We start from the raw sequence: 22731 nt of genomic DNA on the forward strand, positions 1-22731 counted from the left end.
CCCGCCGCGCAGGGGGTGGGGAAAAGTGCCCCCCCCCGCAGGGGCGGGGGAAGCCTGACGGTGCCCCCCGGGGACCTGCGCCCGAGGCGGCCGCCTCACGTGGCCTCTATGGTGGGGCCGGCCCTGCGCCCCGCCAGTCCCACCCCAAAGGAGGGTTGGGGTCTCTCTTTTGAAAGAGCTGCGTCCCCTTTAAGAGCCACCCCAAGACCCTATGACAGATCAAAGGACTTTCCAAACAAGAGACTTCTTTAGAAGGAGTATTGGGAATTCCAGACAGGAAACAATCGGGACCAGCTAACACCTCCCAACAAAGGGTACCCCCCCAGGTAGGAAACATCCAGTCCTTGAAGCTGCAAGGCCATTCAGGGTGGGAGGAAGAATTCTTATCTGTTTTAGCCTTGCAGACTATTCCAGACAAGAAACAATCAGGGCCAGCTAACACCTCCCGACAAAGGGTTCCCCTTCTCCTGCCAAGAAAACGGGAATTCCAGACAGACAATCAGGGCCAGCTAACACCTCCCCCAAACAAAGGATACCCCCGCCAAGAAAACAGGGGAGTTCCAATCAGACAATCAGGGCCAGCGAACACCTCCCGACAAAGGGTACCCCACAGGCAAGAAAATGGGAATTCCAAACAGGAGACAATCGGGGCTAGCTAACACCTCCCGACAAAGGGTACCCCCCACCAAGAAAACAGGGGAATTCCAGACAGAAAATCAGGGCCAGCTAACACCTCCCAACAAAAGGTACCATTCAGGCAAGAAAATAGGAGAATTCCAGACAGACAATCAGGGCCAGCTAACACCTCCCAATAAAGGGTAACCCCCACCAAGAAAACAGGGGAATTCCAGACAGACAATCAGGGCCAGCTAACACCTCCCAACAAAGGATGCTTGCCCATAGGTAGGTAGCAGGCGGTCCTTGAAGCTGCAAGGCCATTCAGGGTGGGAGGAAGAACTCTTGTCTGTTTGAGACATGTGTGAATATTACGATTGATCACCTTGATTAGCACCAAATAGCCTTGCAGGCTATTCCAGGCAAGAAACAATCAGGGACAGCTAATCACCTCCCAACAAAGGCAGGAATCAGCCAGGCCTTCAAGCTGCAAGGCCATTCAGGGTGCGAGAAATAACTCTTGTCTGTTTGAGGCACGTGTGAATATTGCAATTGATCACCTTGATTAGCACCAAATAGCCTTGCAGACTATTCCAGACAGGAAACAATCAGGACCAGCTAATCACCTCCCAACAAAGGATTCCCCCAGGCAGGAAGTAGCCAAGCATTGAAACTGCAAGGCTATTCAATGATAATCAATGTGCTCAATTATAATATTCACACTTGCCTCCAACGGGCAAGAGTTCTTTCTTGCACCCTGGACATCATTCCCCAGATATATAAACCCCACTTGCCTAGTTTCCAACAGACTTCACAACCTCTGAGAGTGCCTGCCACAGATGTGGGCGAAACGTCAGGAGCGAATGCTTCTGGGACATGGCCAGACAGCCTGGAAAACTCACAGCAACCTAATTGTTGTTGTTGTTGTTTATTTATTTATACCCTGCTTTTCTCCCTAACAAGGATACTCAAAGCAGGCTTACATCAAAGCCTGTACAGTTTGAAATTTACAGATATACAAACATTAAAAAGGGATTCATTTTATCCTTGGAGAGACCTCTTCTTATTTGGGGAAGAGGAGCAAAACATTGCCTTTAACTTTGGAGGAACTGCATCTCAATCCTTTAGTAAGCTCCCAAAAATCAAAGCAGCACCAGCAATTTTCCCTGTCTCCTTGCCAATTGCAAACTGGACTGTGTTGTTGTTGTTGTTAATATTATTATTATTATTATTGCTCTGCCCATTCCCATTGCAATTGGTCTCAATATTGGCATGCTTGCTCTCTGTTATTGCCAAGACATAAAAGCAGGATATTAATTAATAATAAAAGAAAGAAAGAAAGAAAGAACCATTATTATTATTATTATTATTAGTAGTAGTAGTAGTAGTACCGGTAACAGTATTTATATCCTGGCTAACATTTAAAAAACATAAAGTTTTGGATCAATTTGCATCTCAATCAAGACATAAAAGCAGGATATTAATTAATAATAAAAAAAAGAAAGAACCATTATTATTATTATTATTAGTAGTAGTAGTAGTAGTACCGGTAACAGTATTTATATCCTGGCTAACATTTAAAAAACGTAATGTTTTGGATCAATTTGCATCTCAATCAAGACATAAAAGCAGGATATTAATTAATAATAAAAAAAAGAAAGAACCATTATTATTATTATTATTAGTAGTAGTACCGGTAACAGTATTTATATCCTGGCTAACATTTAAAAAACATAATGTTTTGGATCAATTTGCATCTCAATCAAGACATAAAAGCAGGATATTAATTAATAATAAAAGAAAGAAAGAAAGAACCATTATTATTATTATTAGTAGTAGTAGTAGTAGTAGTAATAGTACCGGTAACAGTATTTATATCCTGGCTAACATTTAAAAAATGTTTTGGATCAATTTGCATCTCAATCAAGACATAAAAGCAGGATATTAATTAATAATAATATAATAGTAATAATAATAATAAACCCGTGCCAAAAGATCTCAGCCGACATTTGGAAACAATAGACATTGACAAAATCACGATCTGCCAACTGCAAAAGGCCACCCTCCTGGGATCTGCGCGGATCATCCGAAAATACATCACACAGTCAACATGGCCAGACAGACAACTCAGAGCAACCCAGTTTGTGCGTTTTAGCTGGCCATGGTTGTGAGGATGCCTGCCATAGATGTGGGTGAAACATCAGGAGAGAATGCTTCTGGATCATAGTATGTTATAACATAGTATGACAAATGAGACATATATGCTGGATTATATTATTATTATTATTATTATTATTATTATTATTATTATTATTATTATTATGATGACACAGGAGACAAGATAGATAGTTTTGTTGTGCCAGCTGTCAGCTCTAGTTTGTAGTGCAGTTTTCTTGTACTGATTCTTTGTCTGCTGTGTTCTGAGGAGTTTCTGATTTTTGACTTCAATCAAAGCAGGTTCTTCACTTTGCTTGGCATATTCTGCCAGGGCATGTTCTTCTTCTTTGACTGCTTGTTTGACTTGTAAGAGTAAGAGTCCTCTGCCCCCGATCTTCTATAATAATAATAATAATAATAATAATAATAATAATAATAATAATAATAATAATAATAATATCCTGCTTTTATCTCTCGATTGAGATGCTGTGGAGTGCTGAGAGTTGTAGTTTGGAGAGGCAGCAGCACCTCTTGGCATACAAAACCATTTCAAGCGACAACTCCTAGCATTACAGAGCTTTGTGCTACGACATGGCATTTTAAGTGGCGTGCAATTGCCCTCTGCCCCACTGATCCGGGTGGGTCTTCGGGGCAGATTATTGCAGGAGGACAGAGGCCAAAGTATCTTGCAAGGACAGAGTAATTACATTTAATGACGTGGTGCAATTCAAGGGCTCATGTGCCGCCCTGGAAAGACCAGAAAGGTGGTGCCAGGATTCCATTGCATTGAGCTATGGCAGCCAAAGTGATGCCAAAGTGCATTAAACCTTCAATGTAGACACACCCACGATTCTGAACCCCTCAATGTGGGCTAGCACGTTGGATAGTTCCAGGGCAACTGCTCCCATAATCCCATGGCCATTAAAGTGGTGCCAGACTGCATTCATAGTACAATTTATTATTATTATTATTATTATTATTATTATTATTATTATTATTATTATTATTATTATTATTATATTTTATTATGACACTGCAAACAAGATAGATATGCTGGATTTCGTATTTCGTATCACAAAACCACAAGTCGAACACTTCCCAAGTGTCTAGGACTGTGTGATGTATTTTCGGATGATGCGTGCAGATCCCAGCAGGGTGGCCTTTTGCAGTTGGCAGATCGTGATTTTGTCAATGTCCATTGTTTCCAAATGCCGGCTGAGATCTTTTGGCACGGCACCCAGTGTGCCGATCACCACCGGGACCACCTGCACTGGTTTCTGCCAGAGTCTTTGAAGTTCAGTCTTGAGATCCTGATAGCGGCTGAGTTTTTCCTGTTGTTTTTCGTCAATGCGACTGTCACCTGGGATTGCGACATCAATGATCCAAACCTTTTTCTTTTCCACAACTGTGATGTCTGGTGTGTTGTGTTCCAGAACTTTGTCAGTCTGAATTCGGAAGTCCCACAGTATCTTTGTGTGCTCATTTTATTATTATTATTATTTAAATTTTTAATATTATTTTATTTATTGTTATCATTATTAATTTTATTATAGGGTCTTTGCATCTTATTTTGAGATGTTTACCTTGTGCATAAGGCGAACCCATCTAAATAAGAAATGCATAGAAGGACAAAAGCCAATTGAGTCTTTTCCCAACCCAATGCTGGTTCTCTGTCCATGTTCCAAGACTGTTGCACCCAAACATTTGCAAGAGGAAGGTTTTTCCCGGTAGCGGTTGCAATTGATAATATTTGCTCAGAAGCACCGCAAGAAGGTGTTTTAGGACAACACAAAAAAACCAGTTTGCCCAGTTCTTTAATGGTTATTATCACCTGGGGCTCCTTCCTTGACTTCCATCCAGCCCTGCAAATGCAAGGTGACCCTCCTGGTGCATTTCGGGGATGTTTCCAGCCCTGCAAGGCGGCACTCGGGCCGGACCAAAAGCCTTGCGTCACTCCCACCGTCCCTGAAGGGAAACTAATGGGAACAGAGGCAGGAGAGAGCAAAGTATATTCGCTGCAGAACAGCATTGCTTTTGGGGTTGTTGTATGTGTCAACAACACATTGAGCATTGCTTTTCTTTCATCCATACTGTTTGCAGCTCCCTGCTTGATGCCTCCTGTGTCCACTGGCAGCAAAACATGCAAGACCAGAAATAGTTCTTGCATGGATATTGTTGGTTTTATTATTGCTATCTCCCTCTCTCTGTATGTATGTATGTGTGTATATAATAATAATAATAATAATAATAATAATAATAATAATAATAATAATAATAATAATAATAACAACAACAACAATGGGACCCTGAAGAAGGAGACAGAAGGCCTGATCCTTGCAGCCCAGGAGCAAGACATCAGAACAAATGCAATGAAGGCCAAGATCGAAAAATCAGCTAATGACCCAAAATGCAGACTGTGCAAGGAAACCGACGAAACCATGGATCATATCCTCAGCTGCTGTAAGAAAATCGCACAGACAGACTACAAACAGAGGCACAACTATGTGGCCCAAAGGATTCATTGGAACTTATGCCTCAAGTACCACCTCCCAGCAGCAAAGAACTGGTGGGATCACAAACCTGCAAAAATATTGGAAAATGAGGACGCAAAGATACTGTGGGACTTCCGAATCCAGACTGACAAAGTTCTGGAACACAACACACCAGACATCACAGTTGTGGAAAAGAAAAAGGTTTGGATCATTGATGTTGCCATCCCAGGTGACAGTCGCATTGACGAAAAACAAAAGGAAAAACTCAGCCGCTATCAGGACCTCAAGATTGAACTTCAAAGACTCTGGCAGAAACCAGTGCAGGTGGTCCCAGTGGTGATGGGCACACTGGGTGCCGTGCCAAAAGATCTCAGCCGGCATTTGGAAACAATAGACATTGACAAAATCACGATCTGCCAGCTGCAAAAGGCCACCCGACTGGGATCTGCACGCATCATCCGAAAATACATCACACAGTCCTAGACGCTTGGGAAGTGTTCGACTTGTGATTTTGTGATACGAAATTCAGCATATCTATCTTGTTTGCTGTGTCATAAAATAAAATAATAATAATAATAATAATAATAATAATAATAATAATTATTATTATTATTATTATCCCGCCACCATCTCCCCGAAGGGACTCAGGGCAGCTAACGTGGGGCCAAGCCCAAAACAGAAACAAAATGTGACAAGTTAAAACCAATATAAATAACTAAAAACAGTGTCAACACAACAAATAAAATCAACAATTAAAACACAAGAATCTCTCCAATCTCCCTAGATTTACATTTGCAAGAGTTCTTTAACAGCTTGGCTGCAGAGAGACATTCTTATTGGAATGTCTTACATGCCCTGCCTCATGCACGGAGGAGGAGTTGTTTAAAGCTACGGACAATGCGGTTGCTGTTGCCCGCTTTTGGTCTAAAACTATTTAGTTGCTTGTGATTTCCTTTATGTCATCATTTTAAAATGTATTTACCATGCAGTGCTTTTGACACGAAATAAATAAATTGTAAAGAAAGAAATGCTATGAGAGCATTTTCTCTCTATGTCAATATATATACCATAATGGGTTGTTGTGAGTTTTCCGGTCTGTATGGCCATGTTCCAGAAGCATTCTCTCCTGACGTTTCGCCCACATCTATGGCAGGCACCCTCAGAAGTTGTGAGGTTGTGAGGGAGGAAGGAGAAAAAGCTGTTCGGCAGTGGAACTCTCTGCCCCAGAGTCTGGTGAGGCTCCTTCTTTGGCGGCTTTTAAGCAGAGGCTGGATGACCATCTGTCGGGGGTGCTTTGAATGTGATGTTCCTGCTTCTGGGCAGAATGAGGTTGGACTGGATGGTCCATGAGGTCTCTTCCAACTCTAGGATTCTATGATTCTATATAATACACATCACAACCTCTGAGGATGGTTGCCATAGATGTGGGCAAAACGTCAGGAGACAACGCTTCAGGAACATGACAAGACAGCCTCGAAAACTCACAACAACCCTGTGATTCTGGCCATGAAAGCCTTCGACAACACTTTGTTATTGTTGTTATTATTTCTATAGTTCTTACTGTGCCACCTTTTCCTCACTCTGGGATTCAAGGCATCTTGCGACAGTTAGAACAAACATCGGTAAACATTTATACAGTACTAACATTTTAACATATCAATTGAAGTAGAAATACAACTGAAGCCAGTGGAAAGCAGAAACACTTGGAGAAGCAACAGTTCTGTCAATACTGCGGATTTTATTAATATCCAGAAGCCAGAAAGATTGCAAATGTGCATTAAGTTGATCCCGTCTCCACCTCTGTTCCTTTCACTTGGCCAAATGCCCTGGAGACCTATTTCCTGCCTTTGACCCCGTCCAACTAAAAGGGAAAAGGTCACCCAACCCCTAGCAACAAATGTGAGAGGCAGGTGGCCTTTCCTCCCTTTGGGGAACGTCTCGAGGCCAAAGCAGATGGACGGCCAGATGGAAGCGGATGGAGTTAAGTGCCTGGACGGACCAGATGGACAGCAGTGGGTGGCCGCTTTGGAGGAGGAGAGAAGCATGCAGGACAAGGACAAAGGAAGGAGGCATCTATACGGCACACTTAATCCAGTTTTGACACCACTTGGACTGCCATGGCTCCAAAAGAGGAGGCCAGTGTAAATGTTGTAATTAATCACCTTTGTTTAGCATTGAATGGCCTTCCCAGCCTCACATCCTGGCCTGGGGGAATCCTTTGTTCAGAGTCGTTAGCTGCCCCTGATTGATCCATGTCTGGAGTTCTTCTGTTTTTAGTGTTTTTATTTACTGTTCTGATTTAGGAGTTTTTAAATACTGGTAGCCAGATTTTGTTCATTTTCATGGTTTCACACAGACCTCCAAAAGACAAGAGTTCTTTCCCCCATCCAGGAAATTCCACAAATATATAAACCTTCCTTGCTTAGTTTCTCCATACCTCACACCTCTGGCGATGCATGCCACAGATGTGGGTGAAACGTCAGGAGAGGATGCTTCTGGAACATGGCCATATAGTCTGCAAAACTCACAGCAACCCAACAATAACAAAGGTTGCACGTGCCTTTTTCGGCGTCCAAAATCCTCCTACGATAAACCTTTGCTTTCTGGTGGTTCAAGGCACACAAATGTTGTTTCATGCACAATATTATTAAAAATATTGTGTCTGAAACAACCTTCAGATGCAGAGGAAGGATACATAAATGTCATAGTTAGATTTGGGTCCCATCTCCGAGATATCTCGTGACCTAGATGCAAATGTTTCCTACAAAGGGAAATTATGAAAATCCAAAACACTTCTGGTTCCAGGAATTTTGAACAAAGGAGATTTAAACTTGGAGTAATAGTAACAACAACAACAACAACAACACATCCGGTTCCAAGAAAGAGGAATATTAATTGTGTATTTTTTTTCCTTTTGCAGAACTCCCATTGACTTTAACGCCTTCTGCAGAAGCCCAGGTGAGTTCAAGATTATTATTATTATTATTATTATTATTATTATTATTATTATTATTATTCCTTATATCCCATTTTTATCTCTTAATTGAGACTAAGTCACTCAGGCTATTATTATTATTATTATTATTATTATTATTATTATTATTATTATTTATTAGCGACATTTATATCCCGCCCTTCTCACCCCGAAGGGGACTCAGGGTGGCTTACAAGTTATATGTACATACAATATATACTATTAGTACAGCATAAAATAAACATGATATATTACTATATTGTACTATACCTCTGTATTGCAATATTATTAGTAATATTACATGTAATATAAATATACAATTATAATAGTGTATTGTTATTATATTGTATTACATTATAATATTATCAATATTATATGTACAGTAGAGTCTCGCTTATCCAACATAAACGGGCCGGCAGAATGTTGGATAAGCGAATATGGTGGATAATAAGGAGGGATAATGGAAAAGCCTATTAAACATCAAATTAGGTGATTTTACAAATTAAGCGCCAAAACATCATGTTATACAACAAATTTTACAGAAAAAATAGTTCAATACACAGTAATGCTATTTAGTACAGTATACACAGTAATGCTATGTAGTAATTACTGTATTTATTAATTTAGTACCAAAATATCACGATGTATTGAAAACACTGACTACAAAAATGCGTTGGATAATCCAGAACGTTGGATAAGCGAGTGTTGGATAAGTGAGAGACTACTGTATATACAATGTATATATATAAAAATGTAATGTGCGTTTTATTATGGAGTAAACAACAAAACCACTGAACCAAATCACACCAAATTTGGCCGCAAAAGACATAGTCATCCAAAATATGTCTTTCCAACAAAAAACCCTATAAAAACAAAGTCCAAATTAGAAGAAGAGGAAGAACTGTGTATTCCCCTTGCTGCCAGTTAGAAGGCTAAGCTCCGCCCACTTGGTCTCCTAGCAACCCACTCAGCCATTTAATGGCACCCAGGGCCTCTTCACTCAGGCCTCTTCCACTTCCTATAAAATACAGATTATTTTATTTATACTGGATTACAGTAGAGTCTCACTTATCCAACATTCATTTATCCAACGTTCTGGATTATCCAACGCATTTTTGTAGTCAATGTTTTCAATACATTCTGATATTTCGGTGCTAAATTCGTTAATATAGTAATTACTACATAGCATTACTGCTTATTGAACTACTTTTTCTGCCAAATTTGTTGTATAACATGATGTTTTGGTACTTAAATTGTAAAATCATAACCTAATTTGATGTTTAATAGGCTTTTTCTTAATCTCTCCTTATTATCCAAGATATTCGCTTATCCAAGCTTCTGCCGGCCCGTTTAGCTTGGATAAGTGAGACTCTACTGTATTATCAATATTATACGTATATACAATGTCATAGACAGAACGCCACCAAATAGAGTAAAACTCAGTTTATTGAGGTTACAGAACTAAAATTGCCCGTTAAGAAACAAATAACAAGGCAAACACTTGACTTCAGTGTAAAAAGTAACAAAAACAGTTCCGTTTGAACTAAAACGGTTAAAGGTAATAAACCGGATTAAACAGGAGTTTAATCCGGATTAAATCAAAAGTGCTTACTTCAGCCTGACGAACAAAGCAAACAAAAGAGGATAAACAGCGGTCAGAATGAAAACAATAAACTGGCAGCAGATTCTTCTCTGCTACACAAAAACTACAGATGAGTAAATCAGGCTGTTTACTCCTCCGTGCAACGAGCAACATCCGGGTCCAGGCACATCAATCAGGGTAACGGCAGTCAGCGGGGTCCCAATCCAGTCCAAGGTCGAAAGCCAGGTGCAGACGTCTAGAATTCCACAAGTCTCAACGATAGCCACAGAAGGAGTAGTCTGGGGTCGAGGTCAGTCAGTCAGCGTCAATCCAGAGTAGGCAATTAATGTCCGTCAAAAAGACGACGGAGGTCCAAGCTATTAAGATTAAACACAAGTTGCACAGAAAAACCCCACACAGTACCTCCCGCCGTCTATGCCCAGTGTCCTTGGTAACTTACGTATCCAGCAACGAATCACACCCGTCTTCAGGAAATTCCCCAACAAGAGCCCAAGCGTTCGTCCAGATTACCTTGCCCAACGCAATTAGACCTTGATCCTAAACCCCATTTTATCACAGTTCAAACTCATCATGGCTGTCAGCTGCCCTCCCAATTCCAGGTGCCCCATCATCATCATCCTCATCAGAGCTAAAACACCTTTGACTACGCCCCACAGCATCCCCAGCTGTGGATCCCGTTCCATCCCTCCAGCCCGTCCATGGGTCTGATCCTGCAACCCGCCAGTCGCCTCCCATGCTTTGATTGCCGGTGACACCCAAATCCTCCCTCACACGAGTCCACTCCATGTCATCCTCCTCTGAGCTAACCACCTCTTCCTCCATTCCCTCGGTAAAACCCTCAAATGAGTCCTCATCTGTTGGTTCTGCAAATAGATCCCGGAGCCGTTTCCTTTCACGCTCCTCAAAAGAGTCTGACTCTCGAGGAGTCTTACGACCCCGTCTCCTAGTATCAGAGCCCGAAGGCTCAACCATAACATACAATGTATTATATCTATATATATAAAATGTAATGTGTGTTTTATTATGGAGTAAACAACAAAACCACTGAACCAAATCACACCAAATTTGGCCGCGAAAGACATAGTCATCCAAAATATGTCTTTCAAACAAAAATAATCTAGAAAAACAAAGTCCAAATTAGAAGAAGAGGAAGAACTGTGTATTCCCCTTGCTGCCAGTTAGAAGGCTAAGCTCCACCCACTTTGTCTCCTAGCAACCCACTCAGCCATTTAATGGCGCCCAGGGCCTCTTCACTCAGGCCTCTTCCACACTGCCTATAAAATACAGATTATCTTATTTGAACTGGATTATATGGCAGTGTAGGCTCAAGGCCCTAACGCACACCTATATAACCCACAATGCCAAGGCAAGTATCTGCTTTGAACTGGTTTATCTTGAGTCCACACTGCCATGTAATCCAGTTCAGGTCAAGCGGAGTCAAACTGCATTCATTCCACAGTGCAGATACACCCATGAAAATGAAAATGTATTAACAACCATGCACAGTAGGCTTGGGTCACAGTTGTGACGGTGGGCTTCATATGGATCTACACTGGGCAAGGTGGAGGCCAGTTCGGCTTGATCCGAGATGACCACGATCACGTTCTCTAACGGTCAGTCCCTTCTCCTTGCAGATGGTGCAGTCGCTGGGCTTTGCAATCTACCGGGCCTTGGACTGGGGCCTGGACGAGAACGAGGAGCGGGAGCTCAGCCCCGACCTGGAGCGCCTCATTGACCTGATGGTCAACAGCGACTCGGAGGACAGCAGCTGCGGCACGGCGGACGAAGGCTATGGCGGCCAAGATGAGGAGGACGAGGAGGAGGAAGAGGCGGCGGCGGCGGCCAGGGGGGCCCTGCGCGCCGTGCGCACCTTCCGCCAGGTCATGCGGCTCTGCACATCGAGGCTCAGCCAGCCCCAGGAGGCCCAGGCGCACTACCAGGCGGTCTGCCGGGCCCTGTTCCTGGAGACGGTGGAGCTGAAGGCCGCCTTGGCCAAGATCCAGGAGACCAAGGAGGTGAGTGACCGATGCACCTGGGATGGAGAGAGTGGACGCTGGGGTGCTTTGGCCATTGGGTGAGTCTAGGCTGCATCTGTAGAACTCTTGTTTCGATTCCATGCTCTCAACAGACAAGTAAGCTTCTTTAAAATAACATGTTTATTTTGCTCACAACGTCATGTATTTAAATATACAGGTACCTTTCTTGTCAGGTTAAACTTCAAAACGTTTCAGTTTGTAACTTTAACTTATAATCTTTATCAGAGCGCTGTACAGCTCTTTTTTTATAACAGTCTACTTCCAAGAAAACTCAAGCCTCAACTGTCTTCTAACTCCTAAAACTGGCTTATGTACTGTTAGGAGTTAGAAGACAGTTGAGGCTTGAGTCTGTTAGACTACAGAAGCCAGTGTTAGGGAGTTAGAAGACAGTTGAGGCTTGAGTCTAAGAGAACAGAAGCTAGTGTTAGGAGTTAGAAAACAGTTGAAGCTTGAGTCTGTTAAGAGAACAGAAGCCACTTTTAGGAGTTATAAGACAGTTGAGGCTTGAGTCTATTAGAGTACAGAAGCCAATGTTAGGAGTTAGAAGACAGTTGAGGCTTGAGTCTGTTAAGAGAACAGAAGCTAATGTTAGGAGTTAGAAGACAGTTCAGGCTTGATTCTGTTAGAGTATAGAAGCCAGTGTTAGGAGTTAGAAGACAGTTGAGGCTTGAGTCTGTTAAGAGAACAGAAGCCAGTGTTAGGAGTTAGAAGACAGTTGAGTCTTGAGTCTGTTAGACTACAGAAGCCAGTGTTAGAGAGTTAGAAGATAGTTGAGGCTTGAGTCAATTAAGATTACAGAAGCCTGTGTTAGGATTTAGAAGACAGTTGAGGCTTGAGTCTGTTAGACTACAGAAGCCAGTGTTAGAGAGTTAGTTGAGGCTTGAGTCAGTTAAGATTACAGAAGCCAGTGTTAGGAGTTAGAAGACAGTTGAGGCTTGAGTCTGTTAGAGTACACAAGCCAGTGTTAGAGAGTTAGAAGATAGTTGAGGCTTGAGTCAGTTAAGATTACAGAAGCCAGTGTTAGGAGTTAGAAGACAGTTGAGGCTTAAGTCTGTTAGAGTACACAAGCCAGTGTTAGGAGTTAGAAGACAGTTGAGGCTTGAGTCTGTTTTTCCAAATTTCTATTTCAACCAATCTATGGATTTGGGAATCGATTTGCTTTTCATTCTGGTTGGCTTCTCTCCTTCGGTCCCATTATGAATTAAATTATGGTCAATTGTGTGTAGTGAATCTTTATCGTAGAGAAAGTTCTAGTTTCCAGGAAAGGGCAAAGCGTGCTTTCCTTATTCCAAAGGTCGTCCTCCTCACCTGCCAGGTGCAAACGGCACAATGGAGTGTCCGTTGGGAAATAATGTGCTTGTCTTATCTCAGGCTCCCTCTCGGTAAATATTTACCCAAGGGAAGGTCCCGATGTTCTCTTCCTTCTTCCTTCTGATGAGGCCTTTTCTCTGGTTTAATGCAGATCAAATGTGCTTGCAAGGAAAGAAAATGCAATACAGCCCCATTGTTCCCATAGGGAAGAAGGAGAACCATGCTGGCCTATGGAGGATGTCGGACTACAACTCCCAGCATCTCCCACCATAGCAAAGGCTGGCTCAGAAGCTGCTGGGAAGTGTAGTCCTTCCATATCCGAAATGCTTCCTATTCTTGTCTTAGGTTGCATCTACACTGTCAATAGAGTTATGCACTTGGAAGGGCCCCCAAAGGTCATCTAGTCCAACCTCATTCTGCATTGGCCTTTGGGGGTCCCTTCCATGTGTATAATCTGTATGATTTTCTAAGTTTTGGCCTCACTCGATCCTTATATACTGTATCCCTGTTTTTATCTATTTTATACTGTTGCTTTGTATATCGTGTCTTTTGTTTACCTTATTTTAATTGTATTGATTGGGGCCACCCCAAGTCCCTGTGTGGAGATAGTGGTGGGATATTAAAAATAAAGTTATTATTATTGACACAACGACGTTGTATGACACAGCGAACAAGATAGATATGCTGGGTTTCGTTTCACAAAATCACAAGTCGAACACTTCCCAAGTGTCTAGGACTGTGTGATGTATTTTCGGATGATGCATGCAGATCCCAGCAGGGTGGCCTTTTGCAGTTGGCAGATCGTAATTTTGTCAATGTCTATTGTTTCCAAATGCCGGCTGAGATCTTTTGGCACGGCACCCAGTGTGCCCATCACCACCGGGACCACCTGCACTGGTTTCTGCCAGAGTCTTTGAAGTTCAATCTTGAGGTCCTGATAGCGGCTGAGTTTTTCCTGTTGTTTTTCGTCAATGCGACTGTCACCTGGGATGGCAACATCAATGATCCAAACCTTGTTCTTTTCCACAACTGTGATGTCTGGTGTGTAATAATAATAATAATAATAATAATAATAATAATAATAATAATAATAATTATTATTATTATTATTATATTTCTGATACTCCTTCCTTGAGAGGTCCACCAGTTATGGAGATTATGGAGATATGCCCATCCTGGAGGATTCTTGTTCCCAAAAGTAACTTTTCCCAGTTTTCCAGAAGAATTCTGGAGGTTAAATGTAGCATTAGTCAAAACAAATAGTCTCCCCAATGTCCTCTTCTCTGCAGATGTTGACGAAACTGAAGAATGAAGACGAGGAGCTGAGAGACCGGTCAGTTGCAGACCTGGACAACCTGAGGAACACCGACTGGGTATGGATTCGGGACACGGGGGTGTTTGGGGGTCCTATCTCAGTGAGGCTTTGACCTCCGGCCGCGTCTTGATGACCGCTGGGCCCTGTCTTCCAGGCCCGGCTCTGGGTCCAGCTCATGCGGGAGCTGCGCAACGGGGTCAAGCTCAAGAAGGTCCAGGAGAAGCAGTTCGACCCCTTGCCCACCGAGTACCAGCTGACCCCCTTCGAGATGCTGATGCAGGACATCCGGGCTCGGAACTACAAGCTCCGCAAGGTCATGGTGAGTCCGGGGTCAGGGCAGCGGTCAGTGCTGGCCTCCAGTCCCTATTGTGGATCGCATTGCTTTAATATAAGTTTAATATCTTCTATATATATAAAAGAGTGATGGAATCCTGGCGACCAACAAAACAACAAAACTAAAGGCCTCCCAACCTCGAAATTTGACAACACAACCCATCATCCACGCCTCTAGGTTGATACAACAAAAAGAAAAGAAAAATAAAGTCCTAATTAGAGGGAGAGGAATAATTGTTTTTCTCCAATTGCTGCCCACTTGGTCTCCTAGCAACCCACTCAGTCCAGGGGACAGACAGATTTAGACCTCACTTAGGCCTATAAAATTCAGATTATGTCAGGGGAAAACCTTTACCCTGTACCCTAATTACCACCAATTCCTCAATACTTTATTTCCCATACCACCATACTTTGCCACAGCAACGCGTGGCCGGGCACAGCTAGTAAGTTTAATATAAGTTTAAGGCCCCTGGTGGTGGCGCAGTGTGTTAAAGCACTGAGCTGCTGAACTTGCAGACCGAAAGGTCCCAGGTTCAAATTCCAGGAGTGGAATGAGCGTCCGCTGTTAGCCCCAGCTCCTGCCAACCTAGCAGTTCGAAAACATGCAAATGTAAGTAGATCAATAGGTACCGCTCCGGCGGGAAGGTAACGGTGCTCCATGCAGTCATGCCTGTGGCCACATGACCTTGGAGGTGTCTATGGACAACATCGGCTCTTCAGCTTAGAAATGGAGATGAGCACCAACCCCCAGAGTGTGAGTAGATCAATAAGTACCGCTCCGGCGGGAAGGTAAAGGCGCTCCATGCAGTCATGCCGGCCACATGACCTTGGAGGAGTCTACGGTCAACACCGGCTCTTTGGCTTAGAAATGGAGATGAGCACCAACCCCTAGAGTGTGAGTAGATCAATAGGTACCGCTCCGGCAGGAAGGTAACGGTTCTCCATGCAGTCATGCCAGAGGCCACATGACCTTGGAGGTGTCTATGGACAATGCTGGCTCTTTGGCTTAGAAATGGAGATGAGCACCAACCCCCAGAGTGTGAGTAGATCAATAGGTACCGCTCCAGCGGGAAGGTAAAGGCGCTCCATGCAGTCATGCCAGTGGCCACATGACCTTGAAGGTGTCTACGGACAACGCCGGCTCTTCGGCTTAGAAATGGAGATGAGCACCAACCCCCAGAGTCGGTCACGACTGGACTTAACGTCAGGGGAAAACCTTTACCTTTTAATACAAGTTTTGTTGTTCTATTTTCATATCAGCTTTTCACTTAGCTTTAAGGGAGCTCTCCAAGGTGCTGAACCTCTTTATGACTCTAGATTTTGAAAGATTATTTAATCCTAGAAAGGATTTATTGCCTTTTCTTTCTTTCCCCCTTACTTCTCAGGGTGCATCTACACCAAAAAATTAATGCAGTTCAACACCACTTTAAGAAGCAGTTACGATATTTATAATATTTTAACGTTTTGGTTTATTATTTGTGTTTTTCTGCCAGGTGGATGGGGACATCCCTCCGCGGGTGAAGAAAGATGCTCATGCGCTCATCCTTGACTTCATAAGATCCCGGCCACCCTTGAGACAGGTAGGCATCCCTTGGCTATGTTGTTGTTGTTGTTGTTGTTTGTTGTTGTTGTTGTTGTTGCTGCTGCTGCCAAGCAGTGAGACACAGTCAAAGCCCTCCCAACAGATGACCATCCAGCCTCTGCTTAAAAATCTCCAGAGAAGGGGACTATAATTATTACCGTTTTGATTCATCATCATCATCATCATCATCATCATCATCATCATTATTATTATTATTATTATTATTATTATTAATCATAGAATGCTAGACATGGGAGGGACCCCAAAGGCCATCCAGTCCAACCACCTTGTGCCAGGCAGGAAAACACAGTCAAAACCCTCCAGACAGATGGCCATCCAGCCTCTCATAGATTATAGACTTGGAAAGGGACCCCAAGGGCCATCCAGTCCAATGTTTTCTATACATCGTGATATTTTGGTGCTAAATTCGTAAATACAGTAATTACAACATAACATTACTGCGCATTGAACTACTTTTTCTATCAAATTTGTTGTATAACATGATGTTTGGGTGCTTAATTTGTAAAATCATAGCCTAATTTGATGTTTAATAGGCTTTTCCTTAATCCCTCCTTATTATCCAAGATATTCGCTTATCCAAGCTTCTGCTGGCCCGTTTAGCTTGGATAAGTGAGACTCTACTGTATTATTATTATTATTATTATTATTATTATTATTATTATTATTATTATTACCATTGTCACTATTATTATTAGAATCCTAGAGCTGGACGTCTAGGATTCTAATAATAATAGTGACGATGATAATAATAATAATAGAGCTGGACCTCTAAAGGCCATCCAGTCCAACCCAGTCCTGCTAGGCATCCAACTCCCTTCTGCCAGGCAGAAAGATATTATTATTATTATTATTATTATTATTATTATTATTATTATTATTATTATTATTATCCTAAAACTGGAAGGGACTTCTAAAGGTCATCCAATCCAACCCCCTTCTGCCTGGAAGGAAAACAACATCCACCATCCAATCCCTCTCGACAGATGACCATCCAGCCTCTTCTTTAAAACCTCCAGGAAATGAGACTTTATTGTTATTTTGATGATGATGATGATGATGATGATGACCCTGCTTGCCCTTCCTTCTTTGCAGGCTTCGGAGCGGCGGCTGCGGCCGATTCCTCAGAGGCAACGGACGCTGCATGAAAAGATTTTGGAGGAGATCAAGCAGGAGAGGAAGCTTCGTCCGGTTGAAGAGCGCTTCCAGAACCAGAAAGGTGGGTCCGTTAGGCCACAGGAAGGTCAGTTGGGGTTAGTGACCCAAAGGTGGGTAGCAGAGCATGTGCAAAGCATTGCCTTTCCTTTTCTCCGCCATCCAGGGTTCGGATCCGTGCCTTGCCTGGTGAAGGCCTGCTCCGGTGACGCCAAGTCCACCTCCTGCATCAACCTCTCCGCCTCGGACTCGGGGACCCCGGTCCAGCAGCGCCAAAGACCCCGGATCCTGCTGAAGGCCCCGACGCTGGCCGAGATGGAGGAGATGCTCACCTCCGAAGTAAGGGCAGGGATTGTGAAAGTGGTGTCAAACTGCATTCATTCTTCAGTGTACAAGGGCTATCCACAAAGTAGGTTACGTTTTGGATTTTAAAAAAGGACAAAGTATAGGAGAAATCATTTACCATATGCAGCTGAAAGACACATCCCAATACTACAATCTCATGCAATTCCCATTGAAATCTAGGCACGTCTCATATAGATAAATGAGTTTGAAAATTACTGCTCCAGTAAATTCCCCACTTTGTCCTCAGCCCTTCCCCCTTCTCCCTTCCTGCAGCTTCCAGCCATGCCCCCATTGTTGGAAACGTAGGAGAGAGGCGGCAAATTTACTGGGGCAGACCTTTTCAAACTCATTTATCTATATGACACGTGCCTAGATTTCAATGGGGATTACGTGAGATTGTAGTATTGGGATGTGTCTTTCCGCTGCATATGGTAAATGATTTCTCCTATACTTTGTCCTTTTTAAAATCCAAAACGTAACCTACTTTGTGGATAGCCCTCGTAGATGCACCCTCAAGTGTCTCCCTGTCTCTCCGCAGGAGGAGGACTCTCCCGGGTCAGAGGCTTTGCAAGGTCTGGGGCTGAAGCGCGACCGCTCTTTTTCGGAGCAGGACCTGGCCCAGTTCCAGAGCGAGAGCCAGAGCAATGCGCCGGACGCCGAGAACGACGGATACAGCGGGTCCGAACCCAGGCCCCGCTCAGGTACCCCCTCCGATGCATGGACCAGAATCCAGAACCCGGGCAAGTTCCCCCTCCGCCCCAATCCACCCCTCTTCTCTCTGTGCAAAATGACCGGAGCATCATTTATTTATTGCATGCATTTTCTCTCCATGTTGATTGCAAAGAGCAAAGCTGCATTTCTATGCTCACCTGAAAGCAACTTCCCCTAACTTTGGATATGCAGCATCACAGCAAAAATCAAGAAAGACACTTTTTGGAACGACTTGCCCCATTGCCATAATCCTAGACAGAAATCAATAGTGTTTTCCATCCTTACCAATGTTGTTGGTGTTGTTGTGGTGGTGCATAAACTTTGTCTATTTATATATAGAGTGCCCTCAAATGTGCATGGTGCTTAAAACAACCAAAAACAGCGTGTCCTACCAAAGGTGGACAATCTAAAATATATGTGTGTGTGTTTATGTATTTATTATTTGTTTATTTATTTACAACATTTTTACACCGCCTTTCTCACCTGTAGGGAATCAAGGCGGCTTAAAGGGTTGGCCAAATTCAATGCCCCAAAACAGAATTCAATAAAATCAATAGCACAATTACATCAATTAAATACTTAATAAAAATATTATGCAAAATTTAAAACACATAAATGTATATATAAATAATATAATATCTGTATATAGTATTAATATAATATGGCAGACAGTTTAAAATATATGTGTATGTATGTATATAGAAATAATATAATATATAAAATATAATATATAAAATAATATATATATATATATAATATGGTAGACAATGCAAAATATATGTCTGTGTATATGTATATAGAAATAATATATAATAAGGCAGACAATCTAAAATATATGTCTGTGTGTATGTATATAGAAATAATATAATATATAATAAGGCAGACAATCAAACATATATGTGTATGTATATAGAAATAATATAATATGTGCACATAATATATAAATAATATAATATAAAGGCTGGCAATCTAAAATATATGTGTGTCTGTATAAATAAATAATGTAATGTTATAATGTAACAGACATACATATATTTTAGGTTGCCTGCCTTTATATTATATTATTTAAATATAATATAAAGTCAGGCAACCTAAAATATATGTATGTTTATGTATATAGAAATAATATAAGGTGTGTATATAATATATAAATAATAATATATAATATAATATAAAGGGAGACAATCCCAAATATGTATGTATGTGTGTATAAATAATGTAATATGTGCATATCACATATAATGTAAAATTGATAATCTAAAATATGTATGTGTATGTGTATAAATAATATAGTATATATAAAGGAAGACAATCTAAAATATATGTCTGTGTATGTATATAGAAATAATATAATATATAATATGGCAGACAATCTAAAATATGTGTGTCTGTATATATAAATAATATAATGTGTGCATATAATACATAAATATAACATAAAGGCAGGCAATCTAAAATAGATGTTTGTGTAGATATATATAAATGATTTAATATGTGCACATTATGAAAGGTTTTCCTTTTCATTGCTGGAAGTGATGGCGCATTAGATTCGAGTCAATACGGTAATTCATTGCATGCAACGGCATTTGCCCAAGTTGTGTTATTTCTCAGGTGTTGCTGACCATTAGGTGCCAATGTCCTTGCAGGATCCGTCCCGGCCAGTTACCACCCGGCGGTCTCTTGCGGCTCCAGCCCCTTCCCGGCCAAGCAGGGCTTCCTCAGCTCCGTGGATGAAAAGTCCGAGGCCGGATCGGGACCCCCTCCTCCGGAGTCCAGCATGAAATACTTGTGGCTGGTAAGTGTCTGTGTTTGGCTACACAACCATCTTCTAGGTAGGAACCAGTTTGACTCGTTTGACTAGTTAAATCCCAGTTGGAAAAATCAAGAACTATCTTCCGAAGAATAATTGGATTCTAAAAGTTCCAAAACTGGTGGAAATAGACTTTTAGACATTGCTCTAAGAACTTCTCCAATCTGGATGGGCGGAGGGAGGGGTGGTCTGGATGACCTCTAGGGACCCCTCCAATCCTATGGTCCTTTTCTCCTCCCCAGCAAGAGTTCAGCCACCCGGAGAGCTTGGCCCTGACCGTGGAGGAGATGGTCAATGACCGGCGGGTGCTGGTCAAGGCCGAGATGGAGAAGTTCCAGCAAAGCAAGGAGCTCTACAGCAGCATGAAGAAGGGCAAGGTCAGCTCAAGGGCCATTTGGCCAGAAACATGATGTTTTGATGCTTAATTTGTAAAATCATAACCTAATGATGTTTAATATGCTTTTCTTTAATCCCTCCTTATTATCCAACATATTCGCTTATCCAACGTTCTGCCGGCCCATTTACGTTGGATAAGTGAGACTCTACTGTAACAATAATAATAACTACTATTCAGAGTTTCCCAAATGGAAGTTTCTCCACTATATACAATCCGGAAATATCTGTGTATGTGTAAAAAGAAAGAGATTACAGTAGAGTCTCGCTTATCCAACGTAATCGGGCCGGCAGAACCTTGGATAAGCAAATATGTTGGATAATAACGAGAGATTAAGGAAAAGCCTGTTAAACATCAAATTAGGTTATGATTTTACAAATGAAACACCAAAACATCATGTCATGCAACAAATTTGACAGAAAAAGTAGTTCAATACCCAGTAATGCTATGTAGTAATTACTGTATTTATTAATTTAGCACCAAAATATCACGGTGTATAGAAAACATTGACTGCAAAAATGGCTTGGATTATCCAGAGGCTTGGATAAGCGAGGCTTGGATAAGTGAGACTCTACTGTAATAATAATAATAATAATAATAATAATAATAATAATAATAATAATAATAATAATTTGTGATATGAAATCCAGCATGTCTATCTTGTTTGGTGTGTCATACAATAAAATAATAATAATATCCTACAAAAATGCGTTGGATAATCCAGAATGTTGGATAAGTGAGACTCCACTGTAATTATAAATTATATAAAATATATACTGCATGTAAATATAAAATATATGCAGTTATAAGTATATATCTACAACGCGAGTGTTGGGTAAGTGAGACTCTATATCTATTTCTGGTTTGCAACAAGGTGCAGAAGGCATATTGAAAGACATAGCTATACATGAGAAATAGTCTTATCATGAGAAGAGTATAGAGGGATGCATCCACACTATAGAATTGATGCAGTTTGGTACCACTGTGCTACCTCTGGATCTTCTTTCTTTAGATCTGTTGCTGCTGCAAGACCAAGTTTGCCCTCTTCTCCTGGCCGCCCACCTGCCTCTTCTGCAAAAGGTGAGCTGGGGGCGGGGCCTGCCTTGGATTGACAGGTGTGGGGCGGGACTAAGGCGCTTATTATTCTATCCTTCCATGCGCAATCTTATTTTCTTCTATTGTTTTCAGGTCTGTCTGTGGTTCTTGCAGCCTGAAGGTAAGAGCAATTCCTTTCCCTCTTTCTTGTCCCCAATCCTTTTCTTCGCTCCATCTTCTGAAGCCCATTTCTTTGCCTTTAGATCAAGATGCCTTCCAAGAAGCTGGCCCACATCCCGGTCTATGCCTTGGGCTTCGAGACCCTGCCGGGCTCATTGGGGCCCAAGGCACCCCCTTTCCGGAAGAAGGAGACCTTCCAGTAAGTGTTAACAAACCGGCAAGGCTTGCTAGAGTTGGAAGGGACCCCCAAAGGTCATCCAAACCAACCCTTTCCTTCCAGGCAGGAAGGCACAATCACATTGGCCTTTTGAGATGCTGCATCACACTGTTGACTCATGTGATAGACACCAGGCGCCACCCAGTCCAGTCCCTTTGCCTTATAGGAATGCTCAATCCAAGCCCTCCCGACAGATGGCCATCCTGCCTCTGATTAAAAACCGCCAGAGAAGGGGTCCATCATCATCATGAAATATAATGATAGCTTCCTAGAGCAATGGTGGGCAACCTTTTGTGCTTGGTGTGTCAAAATTCACCAAAAAACCTAGCATGACTTGGGTGGTGTGTCACTTTGAGAAAAAAAACACCATAATTTCACAATATGTATAGTTTAAATAACAAAAAATTATAATTGTAATATATAACGGCGCTCCATACAGTCATGCCAG

The 22731-nt window shown here is 42.0% G+C and overlaps 2 protein-coding genes across 12 annotated transcripts in view; both read left to right on the top strand.

Annotated features, from left to right (window-relative positions):
* The window catches only part of LOC134294703 (transforming acidic coiled-coil-containing protein 3-like), a 755386-nt gene that overhangs the window by 296281 nt on the left and 436374 nt on the right, over positions 1-22731 (top strand). The window lies entirely within an intron of this gene.
* LOC134294754 (protein spire homolog 2-like) overlaps positions 1-22731 on the top strand; it is a 53278-nt gene that overhangs the window by 26940 nt on the left and 3607 nt on the right. For 6 of the 7 annotated variants that reach the window (XM_062966406.1, XM_062966407.1, XM_062966410.1 and 3 more), the window contains 13 exons: positions 8185-8222; positions 11476-11856; positions 14478-14561; positions 14658-14822; positions 16330-16416; positions 17532-17655; positions 17758-17930; positions 18475-18676; positions 20294-20442; positions 20700-20834; positions 21864-21931; positions 22040-22067; positions 22150-22265. In XM_062966406.1, coding sequence (XP_062822476.1) covers positions 8185-8222; positions 11476-11856; positions 14478-14561; positions 14658-14822; positions 16330-16416; positions 17532-17655; positions 17758-17930; positions 18475-18676; positions 20294-20442; positions 20700-20834; positions 21864-21931; positions 22040-22067; positions 22150-22265 — 1750 coding nt within the window. The remainder of the gene's footprint in view (positions 1-8184; positions 8223-11475; positions 11857-14477; positions 14562-14657; positions 14823-16329; positions 16417-17531; positions 17656-17757; positions 17931-18474; positions 18677-20293; positions 20443-20699; positions 20835-21863; positions 21932-22039; positions 22068-22149; positions 22266-22731) is intronic. The other variant, XM_062966404.1, reaches the window with a different exon arrangement.

Source organism: Anolis carolinensis, unplaced genomic scaffold, assembly GCF_035594765.1.
Source record: "Anolis carolinensis isolate JA03-04 unplaced genomic scaffold, rAnoCar3.1.pri scaffold_19, whole genome shotgun sequence".
Classification (NCBI taxonomy): Eukaryota; Metazoa; Chordata; class Lepidosauria; order Squamata; family Dactyloidae; genus Anolis; species Anolis carolinensis.